At 48.9% G+C, this 19,001-nt stretch overlaps 1 protein-coding gene and 1 long non-coding RNA gene across 2 annotated transcripts; one reads left to right on the top strand and one right to left on the bottom strand.

Annotated features, from left to right (window-relative positions):
- The first annotated feature begins 773 nt into the window (after nucleotides 1–773).
- Nucleotides 774–8,356, top strand: LOC311611305. Its single transcript, XR_014793097.1, has 3 exons — nucleotides 774–937; nucleotides 6,678–6,840; nucleotides 8,229–8,356. It is a non-coding gene; the product is annotated as an uncharacterized lncRNA (long non-coding RNA).
- On the bottom strand, nucleotides 7,372–17,468 carry LOC311611258 (polyunsaturated fatty acid lipoxygenase ALOX15). Its single transcript, XM_084863280.1, has 14 exons — nucleotides 17,315–17,468; nucleotides 15,185–15,386; nucleotides 14,808–14,889; nucleotides 14,580–14,702; nucleotides 14,322–14,425; nucleotides 13,981–14,141; nucleotides 13,171–13,314; nucleotides 11,582–11,791; nucleotides 9,954–10,040; nucleotides 9,687–9,856; nucleotides 9,386–9,507; nucleotides 8,714–8,814; nucleotides 8,423–8,590; nucleotides 7,372–8,315 (listed from the first exon to the last, which is right to left on the bottom strand). The coding sequence occupies exons 1-14, from the start codon at nucleotides 17,444–17,446 to the stop codon at nucleotides 8,136–8,138; spliced, it is 1,986 nt and encodes a 661-aa protein (XP_084719406.1). The 5' UTR covers nucleotides 17,447–17,468; the 3' UTR covers nucleotides 7,372–8,135.
- Between the last annotated feature and the right edge of the window lie 1,533 nt (nucleotides 17,469–19,001).

Below are 19,001 nucleotides of genomic sequence, written 5' to 3'. Positions count from 1 at the left end.
TCCAGTTTAGAATTTTGATTACCCATAGTAAAAACTGGGTCAGAACCCGTAGCTAAGGACCAGCGTCCCAGTCTTTGAGCCCAGGTTACAGATGGGGAATCCGAGGGACAGCTGGGGACATTCCCCTAGCTCCTGGGATCCGGACGGAGGCCAAAAGGCCGGAAAACCAAGGGGGAGACAGGAACGTTTCCACTGCCTCCCAGATTCAGAACCCCTCCTGGAGGGGCCCGGGGGGCTACACCTGGAAGGCAATCTCTGGCACAGGCTTCGGTTTACAGAAACAGACTCTGGAAAAACGACAGCCAGGAATCAGCAGGGGCTGGGAATTACCACTGACGCTGAAGAGCCAGGGAGAGCACTGAGGGTCCTAAACCACAAGGAGAGAAGACACCCCAGTCTGGGAAAAATCAAATGGAGTGTCGCCCCTCCTGGGTTTCAGCACTAAATGGCATGTTAAAAGAGGAAGTTTATTCTGCACCGAAGAGAGGGATAGAAAAACCAGGATTAGAGGAGAAGGAGGAGCACCCAGCCTATTGTCTCGATGGGAGAGAGAACAGCAACGTGTGCAGAGGTAAGCATGCCTTTTGAGGGAAGGAACAGGAAGGAGTGGGACCCAGGGCAGAACAAGAAGGGGTGGGACCCAGGGCAGAACAGGAAGGGGTGGGGTCCAGGGCACTCTGCTGATTCCTGTTTCAATGTCTTGGGAATGTCTTGGCCACAGATGCGGGTTAGGTCATAATCCCTCGACCAGAGAATCCAAGATGGCTGCTCGGGTAGACACCTAGCCGCAGCCGCATGCAACAATTTCAATAAAATACAACTAAAATATAAAATGGACATTACCCAGAACTACAGGAAAGTCAACTGACTGGAAATTCTACAACGAGAAGCAAGGAGAAAACCAGAAGGAGGCGCGGAGGAGCTGTAAAAGCCCAAGGTACGGAGACACGCGGCGCGCGCGGAGAGGACGGAGCCGGAGAGGAGGGAGGCCGAGTGCCTGGCGGGCGTTCCCTAGCGGGAAGGAGATAAACACTCCGACTGTGCTGGGCCCCCAACTGCTCTGAACCCCCATTCTAGGCCAGACCCCGGGGACCCAGGCTCATCCAGAGGGAGCTGGGCTGTAAGGCAGTACTCGGGGAAGCAGCGAAAGGAGGTCCCAGAGGCGCGCAGACAGCGCGCAGAGAAGGGTCGGCCGGCTGTGCCGTAGGACTGCCCTGGCGGGAAGGAGACAGGCTCCAGACTGCTCTGAACGCCACCTCCAACTCCACTTCCAACTGAACTGAACCCCAGTTTCGGGCCCATTGCGGGAGAGCTTACACTGTTTGGTAGCAGGCGAAAATCGAGGGCACCTTTCTCTCAGAGGCACTTGCAACAAGTACTGAAGGACCCTGAGTCTCAGGAGTCGCATAGGGCGGGGCTGACGGAAGCCAAGGCTGTAGGCTCCACCCTGAAACTCCGCCCCCATCAGGAAAGCTGCCTGCGAAAATGCCTAAACCAAATAGATCACAAACGAAAGAAATGGAGGACAAAAAGAGACTGGATATAGAGTTCAAAACCACACTTATAGGGTTTTTCAAGAGACTCCTAGAAAAGGCCGATAAAATAAATGAGACCTATGAGGATATGAAAAGGGATCAACAATAATCCCTCGACCAGTTGGAGGAAGGGAAGAAACTATCACCCACATCCTCCTCACTCTCCTTCACAGGCAACTCTGGGTTCTCAAAAGGTGGTGTTATCTGGGTTCCATACTCAGTCACTTCTCTTTTCATTCCAGTCATATTCCCTGGGTGCTTTGCCCCCTCCCAAGTTTCTCTGCAGCCCTGAACCCCCTTGGAGAGCTCCCAACCCTACATAACCAGTTGCTTCCACATTCCAAATTACTGCCAGACTGTGAATTCCTTCTGAGAAAGATCCTAATTAATGTATTATTTCCCAATGCCTGGTATCCTGCTGGTACACCATCAGCACTCGATAAAGCCTAAAACTAGTCCTATGTGGGATACAGATCCTGCCATTTGGGTGTTATCCCAAAGGCCCCTCTCTGGGGGCTTATAAGCAATAAGAACACTGACACAACCTACTGAGTGACATCAGACAAAAGGCCTGGGCAAGGCAGCCAGCTCTTCCTCAGGAAACAATGCGCCCAGGTGAGGCCCCGCCAGCCTTCAGCAAGGGTCCCCAAAACTGAGGCATTCAGGACTGGGTGGCAGTCCTGCCCCAGACAGCAGACCAAGGGCACCCTTAGATGCCAGGCAGCCAGACCTCCCCCTGCCCACCATGGCTGCTGGCAGCCCAGGGCACATTTCCTCCCTGGTCTCTTGGGTTCCAGCTCTCCTCCACATGTTCCAAAGCTGATGAAAAATAAAACTAGTTCCTTCCTTCCTCAAGGTGAAACTTGAATCTCTGCTACTTAGAGAACAAAACCCTAACTTCTGAGCCACAAACCCATCCAACCACACCCCATGCCTCTTTTGATCAGCTCCAGCTCCAGCTCTTGATTGAAGTAGCCTGGAGGAGGCAGGCTCTCCTGAGTCCCGCACCTACCTCTGAATCCCCTTTCTGCTAAGCCACAGAATACACACTAGCATTCCAGCTTTGTGTCCCACAAAAACGTAATAAACAGATCACCAAGGTTTTTACAGTGATTTTTGAGGTAGGTCTGGAGCACACTCCAAGAAATCTCCAAAATAACCCTGATCTACTAACCTTTGAGGATAATTATTAACTGCTTGAATTATTTATTAAGGATCCTAATACAGGATGGGGCAAAAGTAGATTTTCAGTTATTTGTATGGAAAATAATGTTTCCTAGACACACAAGAGTAAACCTACTTTTGCTCTACCCTGTATTCAGCCAACATTCTTATATTGTGAGAGTATTAGAAAGCTTGTGCAGGCAAATGCTATCCCATCTCCATGACTATCAATCCAAAAACCCAGAGGGCAAATCTGACAGGCCCTGTTCAGAACTGTAAATACAGTCTGGCTACTACCAATTCTTTCTTTCCAAGGTTACACTGAAACTCACCTTAATATACTACAGTTCCTACCAGATACTGGAATATATCATAAAGCCACAATAAGTGAGTACACAGGGGCAGATCGATGGGACAAGGTCAAGATATAGATGCAGCCCAGCTGGGTGTAGCTCAGGGATTGAGTGGCCATGAGGAACCAGGAGATCACCAGTTCCTTTCCTGGTCAGGGCACGATCCCCAATAGGGAACGTGGAGGTAGCTGATCAATGATTCTCTCTCCCTCTCCCTTTCTCTCTGGAATCAATAAAAATATATATTTTAAAAGATATAGATCCAGCTGAAAACAGTTTGGCTCAGTGGATAGAGCGTCAGCCTGCAGCCTGAAAGGTTCCAGGTTCAATTCCAGTCAAGGGCATGTACACTGGTTGCGGGAACATCCCCAGTAGGGGGTGTGCAGGAGGCAGCCAATCGATGATTCTCTCACATCGATGTTTCTAACTCTCTATCCCTCTCTCTTCCTCTCTGTAAAAAAATCAATAAAATATATTTTTTTAAAAGAGATATAGATCCAAATACATATAAGATCACTCTACCCAGCAAAGTTATCATTCAGAATTGAAGGGCAGATAAAGAGCTTCACAGATAAGAAAAAGCTAAAGGAGTTTATCACCACCAAATCAGAATTATATGAAATTCTGAAGAAGAGAGGAGAGGAGTGAAGATGGCAGCGTAGGTAAACACTCCTAAATGACTGCTGTGCACAACAATTTCAGCTTAACAATAACCCACAACCTTCGGACCAACTTGTGCACAACAATTTCAAAAAAACTATAAAACAAATGTCTCTCTCCCAAAAACCAAGGGAAAGCTGGCTGAGAGGAAGCCCTACAACTAGACTGAAAGAGAAAGAGGAGAATCTAGGACCCAGCACTGAAAAACTGAGGTAGGGGGAAATGGGCGCAATACAGGCTGGCGGCAGATCCTGGCTGGCGGAAGGTGGTGCTTTCTTCAACCCAAAGAGAGACAAGCTCCCAATCTCTCTGAAATCCAGTTTCTGGGGAGAAGCTAGACTGTCTGCCATCAGGTTGGAAAGTGAGGCTGGCTTGCTTGCAGAGCTGAGATTGTTTGCTGTGCTGTGGTACAAGACGTGGGGAGATGCGGAGATGCGATGCGGAGATGCGGGAATGCTGGGGCGCCATTGGAGAGGCGACGGACGGGGCAGCCATTGCTGTTGGCCAAGCCCCAACCTAGTGACACCCTGAGACTCCTCCCTAAGACTCCGCCCCTCACAACCTACAAACACACCCAAACTCCAAGCAGCGGCTTTTGCATATGAATGGCCCTCTCTATTGCAGTTTAGCAAAATTGCAACCTGGGGCAAACAGATCCAAGGAGTACAGGACTGTGGTTCACCCTGTAGCTCCTGCAACAGTACTGGCTTCAGACAGTAGCTGAACTGCACCTCATTGAGACCCAGAAATCAGAGTTCTAGTGTTCAGTTTCTTTTTTTTTTTAATAAATTTTTATTGTTCATATTATTACAAATGTTCCCTTTCCCCACCCCCCTCCATTGCTCTCCTCCACCAGGTTCCCACCCCACCCTCTGCCCTTTCCCCACCCCCCATTGTCCTCATCCATAGGTGCACAGTCTCTTCCCACATCCCCCACTCCCCTTTTCCCCAAGAATCGTCTGTTCACTCCCCTTCCATACCTCTGATTCTATTATATTCATCAGTTAATATTGTTCATCAGATTTTTTAAAAATTCCCTTGGTTTTTAGATTCACTTGTTGATAGTTACGTATTTGTTGTTCATAATTTTTCTTTATTTACTTTCTCCTCTGAAAGAACCTCCTTCAGCAATTCATATAATTCTGGTTTGGTGGTGATGAACTCCTTTAGCATTTTTTTATTAGTGAAGCTCTTTATCTGGCCTTCGATTCTGAGTGATAGCTTTGCTGGGTAGATTATCTTTGGCTGTAGGTTCTTGCTATTCATCACCTTGAATATTTCTTGCCATTCCTGTCTGGCCTGCAGGGTTTCTGTTGAGAAATCAGCTGACAATCGTATAGGTGTTCCTTTATAGGTAACTACCTGCTTAGCTCTTGCTGCTTTTAATATTCTCTCTTTGTCTTTTGCTCTTGGAATTTTAATTATGATTTGCCTTGGTGTGGTCCTCTTTGGATTCCTTTTGTTTGGAATTCTGTGCGCTTCCTGGACTTGTAGGTCTAATTCTTTCACCAGGTGGGGGAATTTTTCTGTCACTATTTCTTTCAGTATGTTTTCGATATCTTGCTCTCTCTCATCTTCTGGGACCCCCATAATTCTGATGGTTATCTTGAAGTTGTCCCAGAGGTTTCTTACATTATCTTCAATTTTCTGGATTCTCTTGCCTTCTTGTTTCTGCGGAGGAGTGTCTTCTGGCTCTTTATGTTCCAAATCTTTGACTTGATTCTTGCAATCTTCCATTCTGTTTTTAGGACTCTGTATAATATTTTTTATTTCAGACAATGTATTCTTTATTTCTTGTTGATTCCTTATTAATTCTAGTTGATCCCTTTTCATATCCTCATAGGTCTTATCAACCTTTTCTAGGAAATTCTTGAAAAACCTTATAAGCGTGGTTTTGAACTCTATATCCAGTCTCTTTTTGTCCTCCATTTCTTTCGTTTGTGATGTTTCCTTGTCTGGGCATTTTCGCAGCTTCCCTGATGGGGTGGGGTTTCAGGGTGGAGCCTACAGCCTTGGCTTCCGTCAGCCCCGCCCTATGCGGTTCCTGAGTTTCAGTAATCCCCAGGGTCCTTCAGTACTCGTTGCAAGCGCCTCTGAGGGAAAGGTGCGCTCGATTTTCGCCTGCTACCAAACAGTCTAGGCTCTCCCTCAATGAGCCCGGAACTGGGGTTCAGTTCAGTTGGAAGTGGAGTTGGAGGTGGGCCAGGCGGGAGTCAACCTCTAGTGGGAAGACTCTCCAGGCTCTGGCCTTGCCATCCCTTTTATTGAGGCTGCTATGGGATACACCCATTACCCTTAAGCAGCTTTGGGAAACACCCAGTACCCTTAAGCAGCTTTGGGAAACACCCATAGCCCTTAGGCAAGTAATAAGCAGATTATCATATCAGTAAGGATTTACATGATTACAAGATGGGGAAGTTGCCTCACTTAATATTGTCTCAATTAGATAAGGTGTGGTTGGCTCTGACCTTTCAGAGATTCAAGGTTGACCAGCCTCTTTCTATTAGTGAGACAATGATTGGTTTCCGGCAATGTACCTTGGTTGGGGGCACATCCCCAGTCAGGGGTGTGCAGGAGGTAGCTGATCCATGTTTCTAATTCTCTATCTCTCTCCCATCCTCTCTGTAAAAAATCAATAAAATATTTTTTTTTAAATTGGCTTTGAAAAAAATAAATGAAACAAAAATAAAGTTTAAAAAAAATTGTTTCTACACCAGAGTGCAAAGGTAGTATTGACAAATTAGAAATAATTTATTTCACAGGGTGTTTAAGGCCTGGGGTGAGGGAGAACCAGTTAGAGAGGGGAAATTAAGGGAAAAAGAGGGACATCTGTAATACTCTCAACAATAAAGATTTAAAATATTTATCCACAGATGATCATATTAAATAACAAACTTTTTCCCTAGCTGGTTTGGTTCAGTGGAGCGTTAGCCTACAAACTAAATGGTCTTGGGTTCAATTTCAGCCAAGGGCACATGACCCAGTTGTGGGCTCATGATGTATTTGTTACGGAGCGAGTCCCCAAGAGATGGACCACCGAAGCCAATTTGATTAAGCCAGCAAGAATTTATTACAGATTCGAATCCGGGCTCAAACCGTGGCTGACACAACAGCCAGCAAACACCCAGGTAAGAGCCCTGATGGAGGGGCAGTCCCTCCTCTTATACCTCTTTTCCCCATCCCATCCCACCGTTGGTCTGTCACTTCCTGATTGGCCCCTCAGGACAAAGAACTGGCCGTCCTTAGCTGTTCCTAGGCCGTTTGTACAAACTTGTCTGTTCTGTCTCAAACAGGAGTGTAGAATGTTGCGGTTTTGCTGACGCCAATCTCCTAGCTAGATCTAGAGGGAGGTTTGCATGTTTCACTGTAGAGGAATTCCAGGCACCGAGTTTCAACTGACCTTATCTTTTTAAAATTTTCCACTCTGGTCTGGTCTGTCTCCAGAGTCTTTATCTCTTGGGCCGGTTAGGCCGACTGTCACAGTATTGTGCTTCTTTATTTCTCTAATTGGTGTGCAGGAGGCAGCTGATCAATGATTCTCTCTCACCATTGATGTTTCTGTCTCTCTCTCCCTATCCCTTCTGCTCTGAAATCAATAAAAATATATTTGGGGAGATGGAGAGAGAAAGAAAGAAACTTACAAGTTTATTTTTTCAAAATTTAATAAGATACAGAAGTTGGAATTTATTGATTCCTTTCTTGAAACTGATTAAAATAACAATGATATTTTTACTACCTTTCCAGTTCATTGTTTTTATTTGGAGCCTCCCGGCTGATGAACTGCAAATGGGTTATAAGTATGGACCCCTCAGCCTGAACCCCAAGGCCAAATCCCTCCAGCTGGGAGCAGCTTCTTCCTTTAACCACTTTATTTCCATGTATCATTTTCTAAAGTGAGCCACAAAATGAGTCTTGAGAATCTCCCTGTAAGTGGTCGGCCCTGTGTTGTGTCTGGCTTCAGGACATGTTAAATCCCAACGAGTTAAAAAGACATGATATATATTCTTTGGCCAGTGTTGGATTTAGGATAATTTTATTGAATTTATTTTCTTTCATTAATCTAAAGTATCTTTTTTAATTGTTAAACTCAAAATTATAAACATGTGGAGTAATATGTATTATTGACCTAATACAAAGCAAGTTTCTATAAATGTGACTACTATCTGCCCTTTGGGAGAACCCAGTGATGAGGGAGGAGGGGAGGACAATAGGAAAAGTGGGAGGGATAAGGGGGAAATGAGCCCCCTAGTGGTGAGTCTAGAGTAAAATGTGTTCACTGTGGACAGACACAGAGAAGAGGTGACTCTCTAGGGAGGGTGGAGATAGAAGGGGGCGTGGCTGGGGAGAGGAAGACTGAAAGCTCTAAGGGATGGGACTGAGGGTTGGGGGGAAGAGATGCTGAAATAACTACAGGCTGGGGTGCTCATATGGCCACACTGTTTTCCACTATGCTGGGTCGCAGGTACTCGTAGGGCATATCCAGCTTTGCATTCCGGATCTCAATTTCCTTATCCAGGACAGCCAGCTCCTCCCTGAACTTCTTCAGCACGGCTTTGGGCTCAGGACCTGAAAAGTACTCCTCCTCATGCTGGCCCAGAAGCACCTGAGATGGAGACAGAAGCAGCTGAGAGCCTTATGAACCCCAGTTGGGAGCCCCACACCTCCCCACAGCTGCTCCCTTCCTCAGGGACCAGGCCACCTGGCTCTCACTCTAACGGGCTGACGTCGGCCCAATTGCCAGGTAATGGACATCTGAACAGAAGCCTGATGAAAGTTGGGCAGTGTTGCCATCACCGTCTCCAGTGTCACATCCTTGGTGGTCGGTGGGGGCAGCCGCATGGTGCAGGGAGCATTAGGGACCCAAGCATACCAATCCAGCTAACAAGGGGAAGATATCTAGAATGAAACTGCTAAGCATAAAAATCCCTTAGCTACCTGCACACCCACCGCCCACACCACCACTCCAGGAGCAAATGCCCACTGCCCCCCTATAACAAGTACCTGGCCCAGGTGAACGGAAGAGTGCTGGCCAGTGCAGGTAAAGATGCACATGGTGACAAAGTGGCAAAGCTGGTCCCTGGACTCTAAGGACATGGGAAATCCTGCAGGAGGTAAGGACAGTTAGAAGCTGGGAGGCCAGGAACAGAGAGGCTGAGCAGGGAGAATACAGGAGGGAAGAAAGAGTGTCAAGGGCTCTGAGAAACTATTGTGGACACTGACATGAGCATGAGTTGTGGTAAGAGAAACGGGGAGATCTTCTGGGAGGACCCTACTCAATGGGGTACTGGTATGGCTCACACTGGCTCACAAGAGTCAGTTATGTTAAATGTTCAGGTATGTAACAAGCTGGATTGACATCAAAATGGGAGCTATGGTGAAAATATTTACACCAAGTAAATGGGCAAATGCTACAAATCAGGGCTTTTTTCTTTTTTTTCTTTTCTTTTTTTTTCACAGAGAGCCAGTTGTTAAGCATTTATGAGCAACCACCGGTCCCACTGCACCTGGGACTTAGCAGGATTCTTCTGGCATAAGAACCTGAAAAGGCCATTGGGCATTTTAATAGGGGTTGGCCATCCTTCTGGGAAGTTTCATAGAAGCAGGGAGGATTCTGGGGATATTCCCAAGAGGAATCATCCTCACTGGCATTCTCAGAGCAGGGACTCAACTCACCTTGGTCCTGGGCCCCTCGCAGGCCAATTTCAGTGATCTCTTGACACCAGCTCTGCAGTTCCAGGTCCTCTTTCACCGCGTTGTCCGTCTTAAAGTAAAGACTCACAATTCCCTCCACATAGCTGTCAGCCAAGGGGTTGGGTCAAGAGAGCTGAAGCTCACAGGGAGCCTCCAGACCCTCTGTTCCTTGCCCACATGGCCAGGTCAGGGCACCCAACCCTCCAACACAGGTCACCTGGTCTCTCAAACCACTCCCTGACCGCTCACCCTCCCCCCAAGCCCTGCCTTCCCCTTGCCTCACCGATACATGATTTCCCAGAGCCGCAGAGCATCCTGAGCATAGTAAGAAGACTTGACTCCCAAAAGCCCCCGGTCAGCCAGGTCATCAGGGGGACACAATGATCTATAGGTTAAAGAGGGTCCAGCGCGCCTAAGCAGATCCACATGGCCACCCCCACCGGTGCTCACCACCTGAAAAGCAAGGATGGGCAGGGTCAGGCAATTCCACCTGCCGGAGGCCAGTGCCAGATGGAGCATGAGCTCCAGAAGCCCCCTTCTCTCTTCATACCTGGTCAAAAACGCCATTTTCGGAGACCAGCCCAGTCCTGGCCCGCACATTAATTTCCAGGGTGTATCGCAAGTGGGGGATTATCAGCTGGAGGAAGAGAGCAGGGAAGAGCAGGTCAGGATAGACCTGCAGCAAGTCCCCGCAAGAAATTGGAAGTGAAGAACAGGAAAGGTGCCAGGTCTTCAGGAAAAGCAGAGCCATGAAGCTCAGTGGTCCCTCGACACCAAGAGTGTTCAGTCAAATTGTAATTCATTCCTCAAACGATTGAATTATTGCTGCATACTGGGAAGAAATAATTCTCCTTTTCTTTTCATATAAGACTGTTCAAGTTCTAGTTCAATGTTTCTCAACCTTTTTCATTATCACTCCTCTACACAGCCTTTTCAGGTAGTGTTTCAACCATTGAAATATTAATGCTGCACTATACTGTATCTGTTATGTACTATATCTGTGTGTGTGTGCTTTATTTATTTTTTCATTGACTTCAGAGAGAAAGGGGATAGGAGAGAGAGATAGAAGCATCAGTGATGAGAAAGAATCATTGATTGGCTGCCTCCCGCTCACCCCCTACTGGGGATTGAGCCCACTACCCAGTATGTGCCCTTGACCAGGACTGAACCTGAGGCCCTTTAGTCTATAGGCCAATATTCTATCCACTGAGCCAAACTAGCTAGAGCTGTATATATGTACTTTATACATAAAATATTCTATGTTTTTGCAACCTAGAACTTTTCCGTGGTTCTGAACCCACTTTCATCCCCTGTGAGGGGTCTAATTGTCTCCTTTGGAATGCATGCTCTAACCCACCTAGCTGCAGAACTTCCTCTCCTCCCTTCTCACGTTTGTCCATTGCACTCACCTCCTTTCCTTTCCTCAAACATGCCAGGCTTGCTCCTGCCTTGGGACCTCTGCATTGTTCTCAGCTGTTCCCTCTGCCCAGAACAATGTGCACTTTGATCATCTCAAGTCTGGCTCCTCAGATCCTCATTCTCTATGTCAGCTCAACAAGGGAGCCTTTCCTGGCCACTCAGTCTGAACTCCACATCACATCGATATGCTTTGATTCTCTGCATTGTACTTGTTACAGCTGATCTGTCATAATACAGTCTATATTGGCTGGTAGCCCCAAATGGACATGAACATTTCCAAATTCACAATTATCTAGAATGGTTCTTGCAACATTGGAGGCACCCAAGAAGAAAAGTTAATGGGTGAATACTCAATTCAAATTGTCTGTTAAATAAAACAAACCGGCCACTGTTGTGGACCTGAGTATGTCTAACTGGTCTGTGTGTAACTATTTAGGACAGGTCAAAACTGGCTGGAAAAGACTTCTATGTTATTTGCTTGGTTTTCTCTTTTGTGATGGAATCCTCAGTCATTTGTGGGCACTGTCTATATACTGTATGTTCATCAATCTGCTTCATACATTATCACCTCCCACCCATTCATCCCCCACCTTGCCAATGTTGAAAATGCAGAACAAGCCACTTCACTTTCTTGCTCCCTTCTCTCTCATTGGTTGGCTTTTCCCCACTCCCTGAGATTCCAGAGAGAGGGTGCCTCCAGATGTGGGACTGTGCCATGGGGCAGAGAGACAAGCAGGAGAGAAGGGGATAAGGTATTACCTTGAAGATAGGGTGTATCGATGGAAGGCATCTCATGGTGGCCATAGCGATAACCTCAGCCATCAAATGTCCCCTCAGAAGATGAGAGAGAAGCTCATGAAGCTGGAAGTCAGCACTACGGACCCAGCATTTGGCCAGGAGCCAGGCCATCGGGGGATCCGTGGGCAGGAAAAGTGTTGGTGGTGGGGATCCCATGCGTGGCAATTCAAGCTGGATCGAGGATAAAGTGTGGGGAAAAGAGGATGAGTGCCCAGGTGCCCAGCAGATTCCCCCTCCTTTGCATTTTAACCCCTCCCTTCTTCCCAGATTTACTTAGCTTTCTCCATCTCACTTCTGCTACTCCCAGCAACCACTATTCCTTCTCCTGACTTTCCTACCCATTCAGTGCATTAACATTGTACAAGCTACTCTGCCCATCCTCTTCTACCCACTTCCTGGCTTCCACTTTCCCTTTCACTCCCCTCCGTGTGGACAAGATTCAAAACCTCTGCTTCCTTTATCCCACAATTTTTCAGAAATTTCAGCTTCTCCCTAATCTTTCAGCCCCACCCATATTCAGCTAATTAAGTCTTCAGTTCTCATCTAGTCACTGCCTAGATGTAATAATTTGAGTATCTCCCTATCTATAATAATGAAAGCATATTATGCTAATTAGACCAGACGTCCTTCAGGATGACCTTCCAGATGAAGCAGAGGCTATAAGAGAAGCTTAGGTCCTGGGTGTCTGCCAGTGGACAGAGGGAAGCCCGGGTCCTAGGTGTCAGAAGGGAGCGGGTGCCAGCAGCTGGGGCAAGAAAGGTCTACCCTTGCATGAATTTCATGCATTGGGCCTCTAATTCCCTCATAATTGGCCAGACAAAAGCCCATCTGAGCACCTTTTCCTCTTTATTTGTCCTATTTCCACAGGTGTCTTGCCTAACTCTTCCTTTTCTCTTTTCTTGAACCCAGGCCAGTTTAATCTTCCTCTGCATGCCCATATAGCTTTCCTCTACACACCCACAGCTATTCTCCACAACTTGAGTCCATTACCCCCATCTTGGGCAATTGCTGTAGCATGACAACCTAATCTCCGGATTAGAATCTCCCTTCTCCAATACATCCTAAACAAAAATGACCCATAGAATGTGCCTATAGCATCTTTCACAACAGCCAACACCAACTTCCTGCATTCATACTCCTTGATTTGGTATCCACTGCCCACGACAGTCTGGCCCTCACATTACTCCCCAGCACACCAGCCCAATTATCCACTGAAAATCTAACTTCTCATACTCTACACACCTCAGCCTCGCTGCCCAACCCATCTTCCCCTGGGAAGAGGTCCTGCTCCTTTGCCATAGCTATGCCCAACCTACCTCCCATGACCCCTCCCACACTATCTCCACCCTCGGGTACTTCCTCAGTACTAGAGTATATTTAGATTTTCCCAGTCTCTCTGTCCAACTAGACCACACCTTTCTGCCTTTTCCCATTGCCTCCTTTATGGCCACTTCCAGTGCTTCAGCACAAGTGAATCTTCAATGAATTTGGGTGAAGGGCTAAGCTGAGAGGGCCAACCACCAGGGAGCAGAAATCATGGGTCCTCTCACCTGGATGACCATGGGCAAGAGTTTCCCATCAGGCTGCAGTTTCAGCATGACCAGAGGGGCAGCCAGGTATTGCTGGCTACATAGAATGACATTAGCCTTGATCCCATCCAGCAGGGAGAAGTCGGCTTCAAACAGCGTGCCTCCCTGGATGAGGGCAGAGGATGAGGGCTATCAGTATAAGGCATCTACTTCCCACCCTGATTCCCCAAAGGAAGAAGAACAAGAAGGAAACTAACTTATCTCCATCACCTACTTTGTAACAAGTAATGAATCGCATGCTATTGCTTCACATAAGTCTTACAAGCACTTGAATTAAATCCAGGGTTCTTTGTTTTTTGTTTTTGTTTTTGTTTTAAAAAAGGAAACATGATAAAATAAGATAGATAACTTGCCTGAAGTCACACGGTTTGGAAACAGCACAGCCAGGGTTCAAACCCAAGTCTGTCTTACCCTATAATCCAGGAATTTACTCGGCCCAACCCATCAACTGATCCATGTTGACTCCTGATTAATAAGTCCCCCCATCTGATTCTTACTACACACTCCCCCAAATCCTTAGCACTAAGGCCCACTTATTTCTTCATTTTGATTGCATCTATAACCCATCTCACACTCTTCCTCCCAATATGCTTTTCTCAGTTGAGGGGAAGGCCATGTGGTTGCACACCTCAGGATCACTCAGGATTTCCCTGTAGAATCCCCTCTTGCATTTGGGGGCAAATTGGGCTCATAGTGGGGCCTGGAGCAGCATAAACACAGACCACACTCCCATTTCACTGTGTGGCCTCCTTTGGGCCATCATGTCCATACCTTCAGCTCCTGCTCCAGCTGGGCCTGCAGCTCCTCCATCCCTGAAGGGAACACTAGGCGGGCAGGAAGGCTACTGGAGCGCCTTAGCAGCATGGGGTTGGCGCCATTGAGAAACTGGTACCCAAAGAAGGCATCCTCCTTCCAGGAATCCCGCACCTTCTCTGAGGGTGGCAGTTGTGGAGCAGGTTGTGAGATCTGGTGCCCTGGTTCTTCTAACCCCCACTAAACCATTCCCTCTTGCCCCCGGTCCACCAGAAGGACCCAGATTCAGGTCTCACAGCCTTGGTTCCCTAATTTGGGTGATAAGGGTCCTGGGAAAAGTGCTGGGTAGGGATACTGACCTGCCAGCTTGCTGTGGTCACAATAGAAGATCCTGTTGAAGTCATCCAGATCATCCCAGCGAACAAGAACATTTAGAGAGTCTTTGACAGCTAATTTGGCCAGCCTTCAGGTAAGGATAGGTGAAGCATTTGAAAGTTAGTCTCAAAATCACACATTATAACTATGAGCACCCCCCTTGGGCTAATCCAGCTCTGTTCAGTGCATAGGAGCCCCTGGATCAAGATACCTCTCTCTCCTCCAACCCCCACTGTTCTCACCCCTTGGCCAGTGAAGACTCAAAGTCAATTCTCTTGTCCTCCAGAAACCTCTCATCTTGCGGGAGGTCAGATAAATTGGTCGCAGCCACATTCAGGATTAACCCATCCTTCCAGTTACCCCATCTGTGGGGCAGAAATGAAATCAGGCATTGATGCCAGGAAGGGCCAGGACTCACTGCCCGGTCAAGGAGGTGGGAAGGGGGGTGTCAGGGGCAGGGTTAGGCTAACTTGTACAGCTTCTTTCTCTCTTCCAGCTCCTCCTCCCTGTGTTTCTTGAACAGGCCTTGAGGGTCCTCTACCAACGTGCGGCCTAGAGGAGGAAGGAGGGAAAGGACAAGGGCATGGACAATGAGGCTTCTCCTGAGAGCCTCCCCCTGTCCCTGCCAGGGGTGCCTTCTCAGTTCACCCTTGAAGGGGAGGGATGAGCCTTCAGCATCATGCCCCTCCCCAGCCTGCTGCCAACTCCAGTAATCCACCTCTTCCCAAAGGAAAAAAGACCCAGCCCTCAGGTTCCCACCCTCATACCCTGTTCCTTCTCCTCCCCTCCCCCACCCCCAGCTTCTCTTGGGCCCCAGAGGCCTCCTCACACCCCACCCTGCGCTCACCTGTGCCCTCGGGGAGGCTCAGGACACCACAGCCCTCCACCCAGCGGTAGCACGGGAAGCGGTACTCCTCCCCACCGGCCCCAGGGCCCTGCACGGAGATCCAGTTGCAGAACCAGGCGTCATCCTGTAGGCAGTGCCTTTTGCGAATTTTCACAAACAGCAGGGGCCCTAGGTACTCCTTCACATCTTCCTGGAACTCCGTCTATTGCAGGCAACACAAGAGGCTCAGCATCCAGGGCTATCACAGGAAACGGAGCCTGGGACTGAGCCCAGCTCCTTGCCCTGGCCCTTTGTCTGGGGCTCTGGGAAAGCATCTCAAAAGGAGTCAAACAGAGAAAGGGGGCGCCCTGACCAGGTGTTCCCATGTCCCCATTATGGGTCATGGAGCTCTTCAGCCCAGGGTGAGCAGAGCAGGGAAGATGCACTCCTTCCTGCCCTATCTCTCCTCTGTTCTCCTCTATTCTCCTCTTTCCTCCTCTTTCCTCCTCGTCATCACTGATCCAACCCAGCACTGAGCGGGGCACCGCCACGGGCGAGCCCACAGTTGGGCGGGGAGATACACTGGTGACCAGGCACTTACAGCCCAGAGAGCCAGCGCCCCCTCCGCTGGGTGTGAGCAGAGACCTCTGGGTGTGAAGGGATTAGCCAGGGAAAGTGAGAGAGAGGAAAGGTTGGAGAAATGCGTGCCAAGGAGAGGAAGCGAGAGCGTGGAGGGTGAGTGCAGCACAGAGGGCGTGGGAGATGAGCATGACTAGATCCTGAACAGTCTCCAAGAGTAAGCCAAGAAGGTGGTGCTGAGAACCGGCAGAAGCCATTCAGATGTTTGTGGGGAGGTCTTATGAGGCTGAGGGTGTATTTGGATGAAATCCATCTGGCTGCAGAGGGGCTGGAAGGGCAGGAGAGGAAGCTGCCGGGCAGGGGAAGAGGCGGAAGGTGGCATAGGTTCAGGGGGACACAGGTGGTCGGGGGTGGGTCGGGCATCCGGAACCGGAAGCCAGAGATGTCCAGGAGGCAGAATTGACAGCGCGTGATTCTTGTTTCCAGGCAAACAGAGCGGGACGCTGGCGTAACACCTCCGGGAAGGCAAGGGGAGAGGTGTGGGGGTGGGAAAGGGAGGACCTCGCTTGGGCATATTCCTTTGAGGCTCCCGCGGGACAGACATCCAAATCTGGAGGTCCTGGAAAGAGCGGGGTGGGCGACAGAAATGTGGGGATGGGAAATGGGGAAGAAAAAGTAACAGGAGCCCGGGCCGAACCGGTATATGTGATGAGAGATGGGAAGGGATCAGGAAATTCAGCTCTTAGTAACTCTCCGCTCCACCCCCAACCCCACCCCACCCCATCCCACCCCACCCCCACCCCCCGCCTCGGTGGAAGAGGTTTGAAATAGAGTTTCCGAGTGAAGGCAGCGTCCCTAGCCAGGTAGCTCAGTAGGTTAGAGCGTGACCTGACACCCCAAAGTTCCAGGTTCACCCCGGGTCAGGACACATACAAGATTCAACCACGCATGAATACGTGGAACAAAATCTGGTCCTCTCCTCTCTCTCCTCTCTTTTCTCTCTCTCTCTCCCTCTTCTCTCTTCTCTCTCCCCCTCTCTCTCTTCTCCTTTCCTCTCCTCTCCATCTCTCTCTCCTCTCCTCTATTCTCCTCTCCCCTTCTCTTCTCTCCTCTCCCTCTCTCTGTACTCTCCTCTATTCTCCACTCCCCTTCTCTTCACTCCCCTTCTCTTCACTCCCCTTCTCTCCTCTCCTCTCCTCTCCTCTCCTCTCCTCTTCCCTTCCCTTCCCTTCTCTCTCTCTCTCTCTCTCTCTCTCTCTCTCTCTCTCTCTCTCTCTCTCTCTCTCTCTTTCTCCCTCCCTTCCTCCCTCCCTCCCTCCCTCCCTCCTTCCCTCTTCTCGAAATAAAATAGAGAGAGAGAGAGAGAGAGAGAGAGAGAGAGAGAGAGAGAGAGCAGGCAGCGCCTCCAGGATCTCTGCAAAAAGAGAGCGCTCTGTGAAGGAGGGGCTGCAGGAGCATCCTCTCCATCCCAAGGAAGCCAGAGGGCGCTCTGTGTGCCCCGCTCCGCCCAGCGCGGGCCTCTTCCCAGGTAGGTGAGGTCCTCCAGGTGGGGGCCAGCTCCCGCCAGCTCACCTTGCCCAGCACAGGCCGAAAACGGCTGAGTGCGGCTTCCCCGTGCTGGCCCACCAGCCACAGCTGCACCTGGTTGGTGGAGCCCGCGAAGAGCGAGGACCCAGTGGACACGCGGATGCGATAGACACCCATCTTCCACAGAGAAGTTTCTGCCTTCTGAGGGGAAAGAAGAATGGAGGTGCCTAATAAAAGGGCTCAAGACCCCGCCCCGCTCCCCCCCGCCCCCCTAAAGCCTTGTTTTGCAATTGCAGAATTGAAGGGTGTGGATGGATGGCAGGCCTTCAATTGGCCAGGCCTGGCCAAATGCTCTGGACAGCACAGAACTTGACCCCAGCTCAGGTTGGCGGGGCTTAGGCAGTTTTGGGTGCAGGCCCTTAGATGGAATGAAAAAGCAGAGACGATTTGGGCAGAAAATATGCACAAAGAAGAAATTGACACCTAGCCCAGCAAGAAAGTGGAGTGTGACTGGAAAGTCCCCTCCATCTGAACACACACACACACACACACACACACACACACACACACACTTGCTGGCCTCCCAGGTTGGTTCACCCCTGCCAATGGTCATGCTTAGGGCTGTAGGGGTGGATGAAGAAGCAAGGAGGTCTGGTCTGCACCTGAGGAAGGTACATTCAACCACCAAACTAATTTAACCAAGTGGGAACGCTTGTGTCTGTGCCCTGTGCAAGGTTCTACGGCTCATTCCTTTCTAGCTTACAAGTCCTGGCCTCTCTGTTGCCTACAGGATGAAAATTCAAACTGTTTTTTCATTTACCTTTATTATTGAAAGTATTACAGATGCTCCTTTTTCCCCCATTGATCCCCTCCACTCTGCTCCTGCCCCCTCCCCAGGCCTTCACTGCACTATTGCCTGTCCATGGGTTATGCGCACATGCCTGTAAGCTCTTTGCTCTCAGGGAAGTCACAAACAGTTCTGATAGGGCAAGATGTCCATTCTGAGGGGCCCCCACTGGCTATGTTGTGACTTTTTAGAAGCAAAGACTAAATAATAAATAGGGTTACTTGCAATAGATAAATGTAACTTGTTAATAACCCAAAAATCAATTGGTTAATTAGTTGCAGTTAAAAAAAATCATTTTAAAATGGTTCAAACAATAAGGATAGGTTATTATTGCAGAAAAGAAGCAGCCCATAGGACTGGCTCTAGGGTTGTTTGCTCTGGGGCTCAACAGCATCATCAAGAAGCCAAGGTTTGCCTGGTTGGTATAACTCAGTGGTTGAGCATCAACCCATGAACCAAGAGGTCCCATGTTTGATTCCCGGCCTGGCACATGCCCAGGTTACCAGCTCAATTTCAAATAGGGACCATGGCTGAAACCGGTTTGGCTCAGTGGTAGAGCGTCGGTCTGCGGACTGAAGGGTCCTAGGTTCGATTCCGGTCAGGGGCATGTACGTTGGTTGTGGGCACATCCCTGGAGGGGGGTGTGCAAGAGGCAGCTGGTCGATGTTTCTCTCTCGTCGACGTTTCTGGCTCTCTATCTCTCTCCCTTCCTCTCTGTAAAAAACTCAATAAAATATATTTAAAAAAAAAAAAAAACAAACAAATAGGGACCATGCAGGATGCAGTTAATCTCTCTATCCCTCTCCCTTCCCCTCTTTCTAAAAATAAATTAATAAATTAATGTAAAAATTAAGTTTAAAAAAAAAAAAAAAAGGAAGCCAGGAT

This window comes from Pipistrellus hanaki, assembly GCF_964339955.1.
Source record: "Pipistrellus hanaki genome assembly, chromosome: 16".
Classification (NCBI taxonomy): Eukaryota; Metazoa; Chordata; class Mammalia; order Chiroptera; family Vespertilionidae; genus Pipistrellus; species Pipistrellus hanaki.
This window is presented reverse-complemented; position numbering and strand designations above follow the sequence as displayed.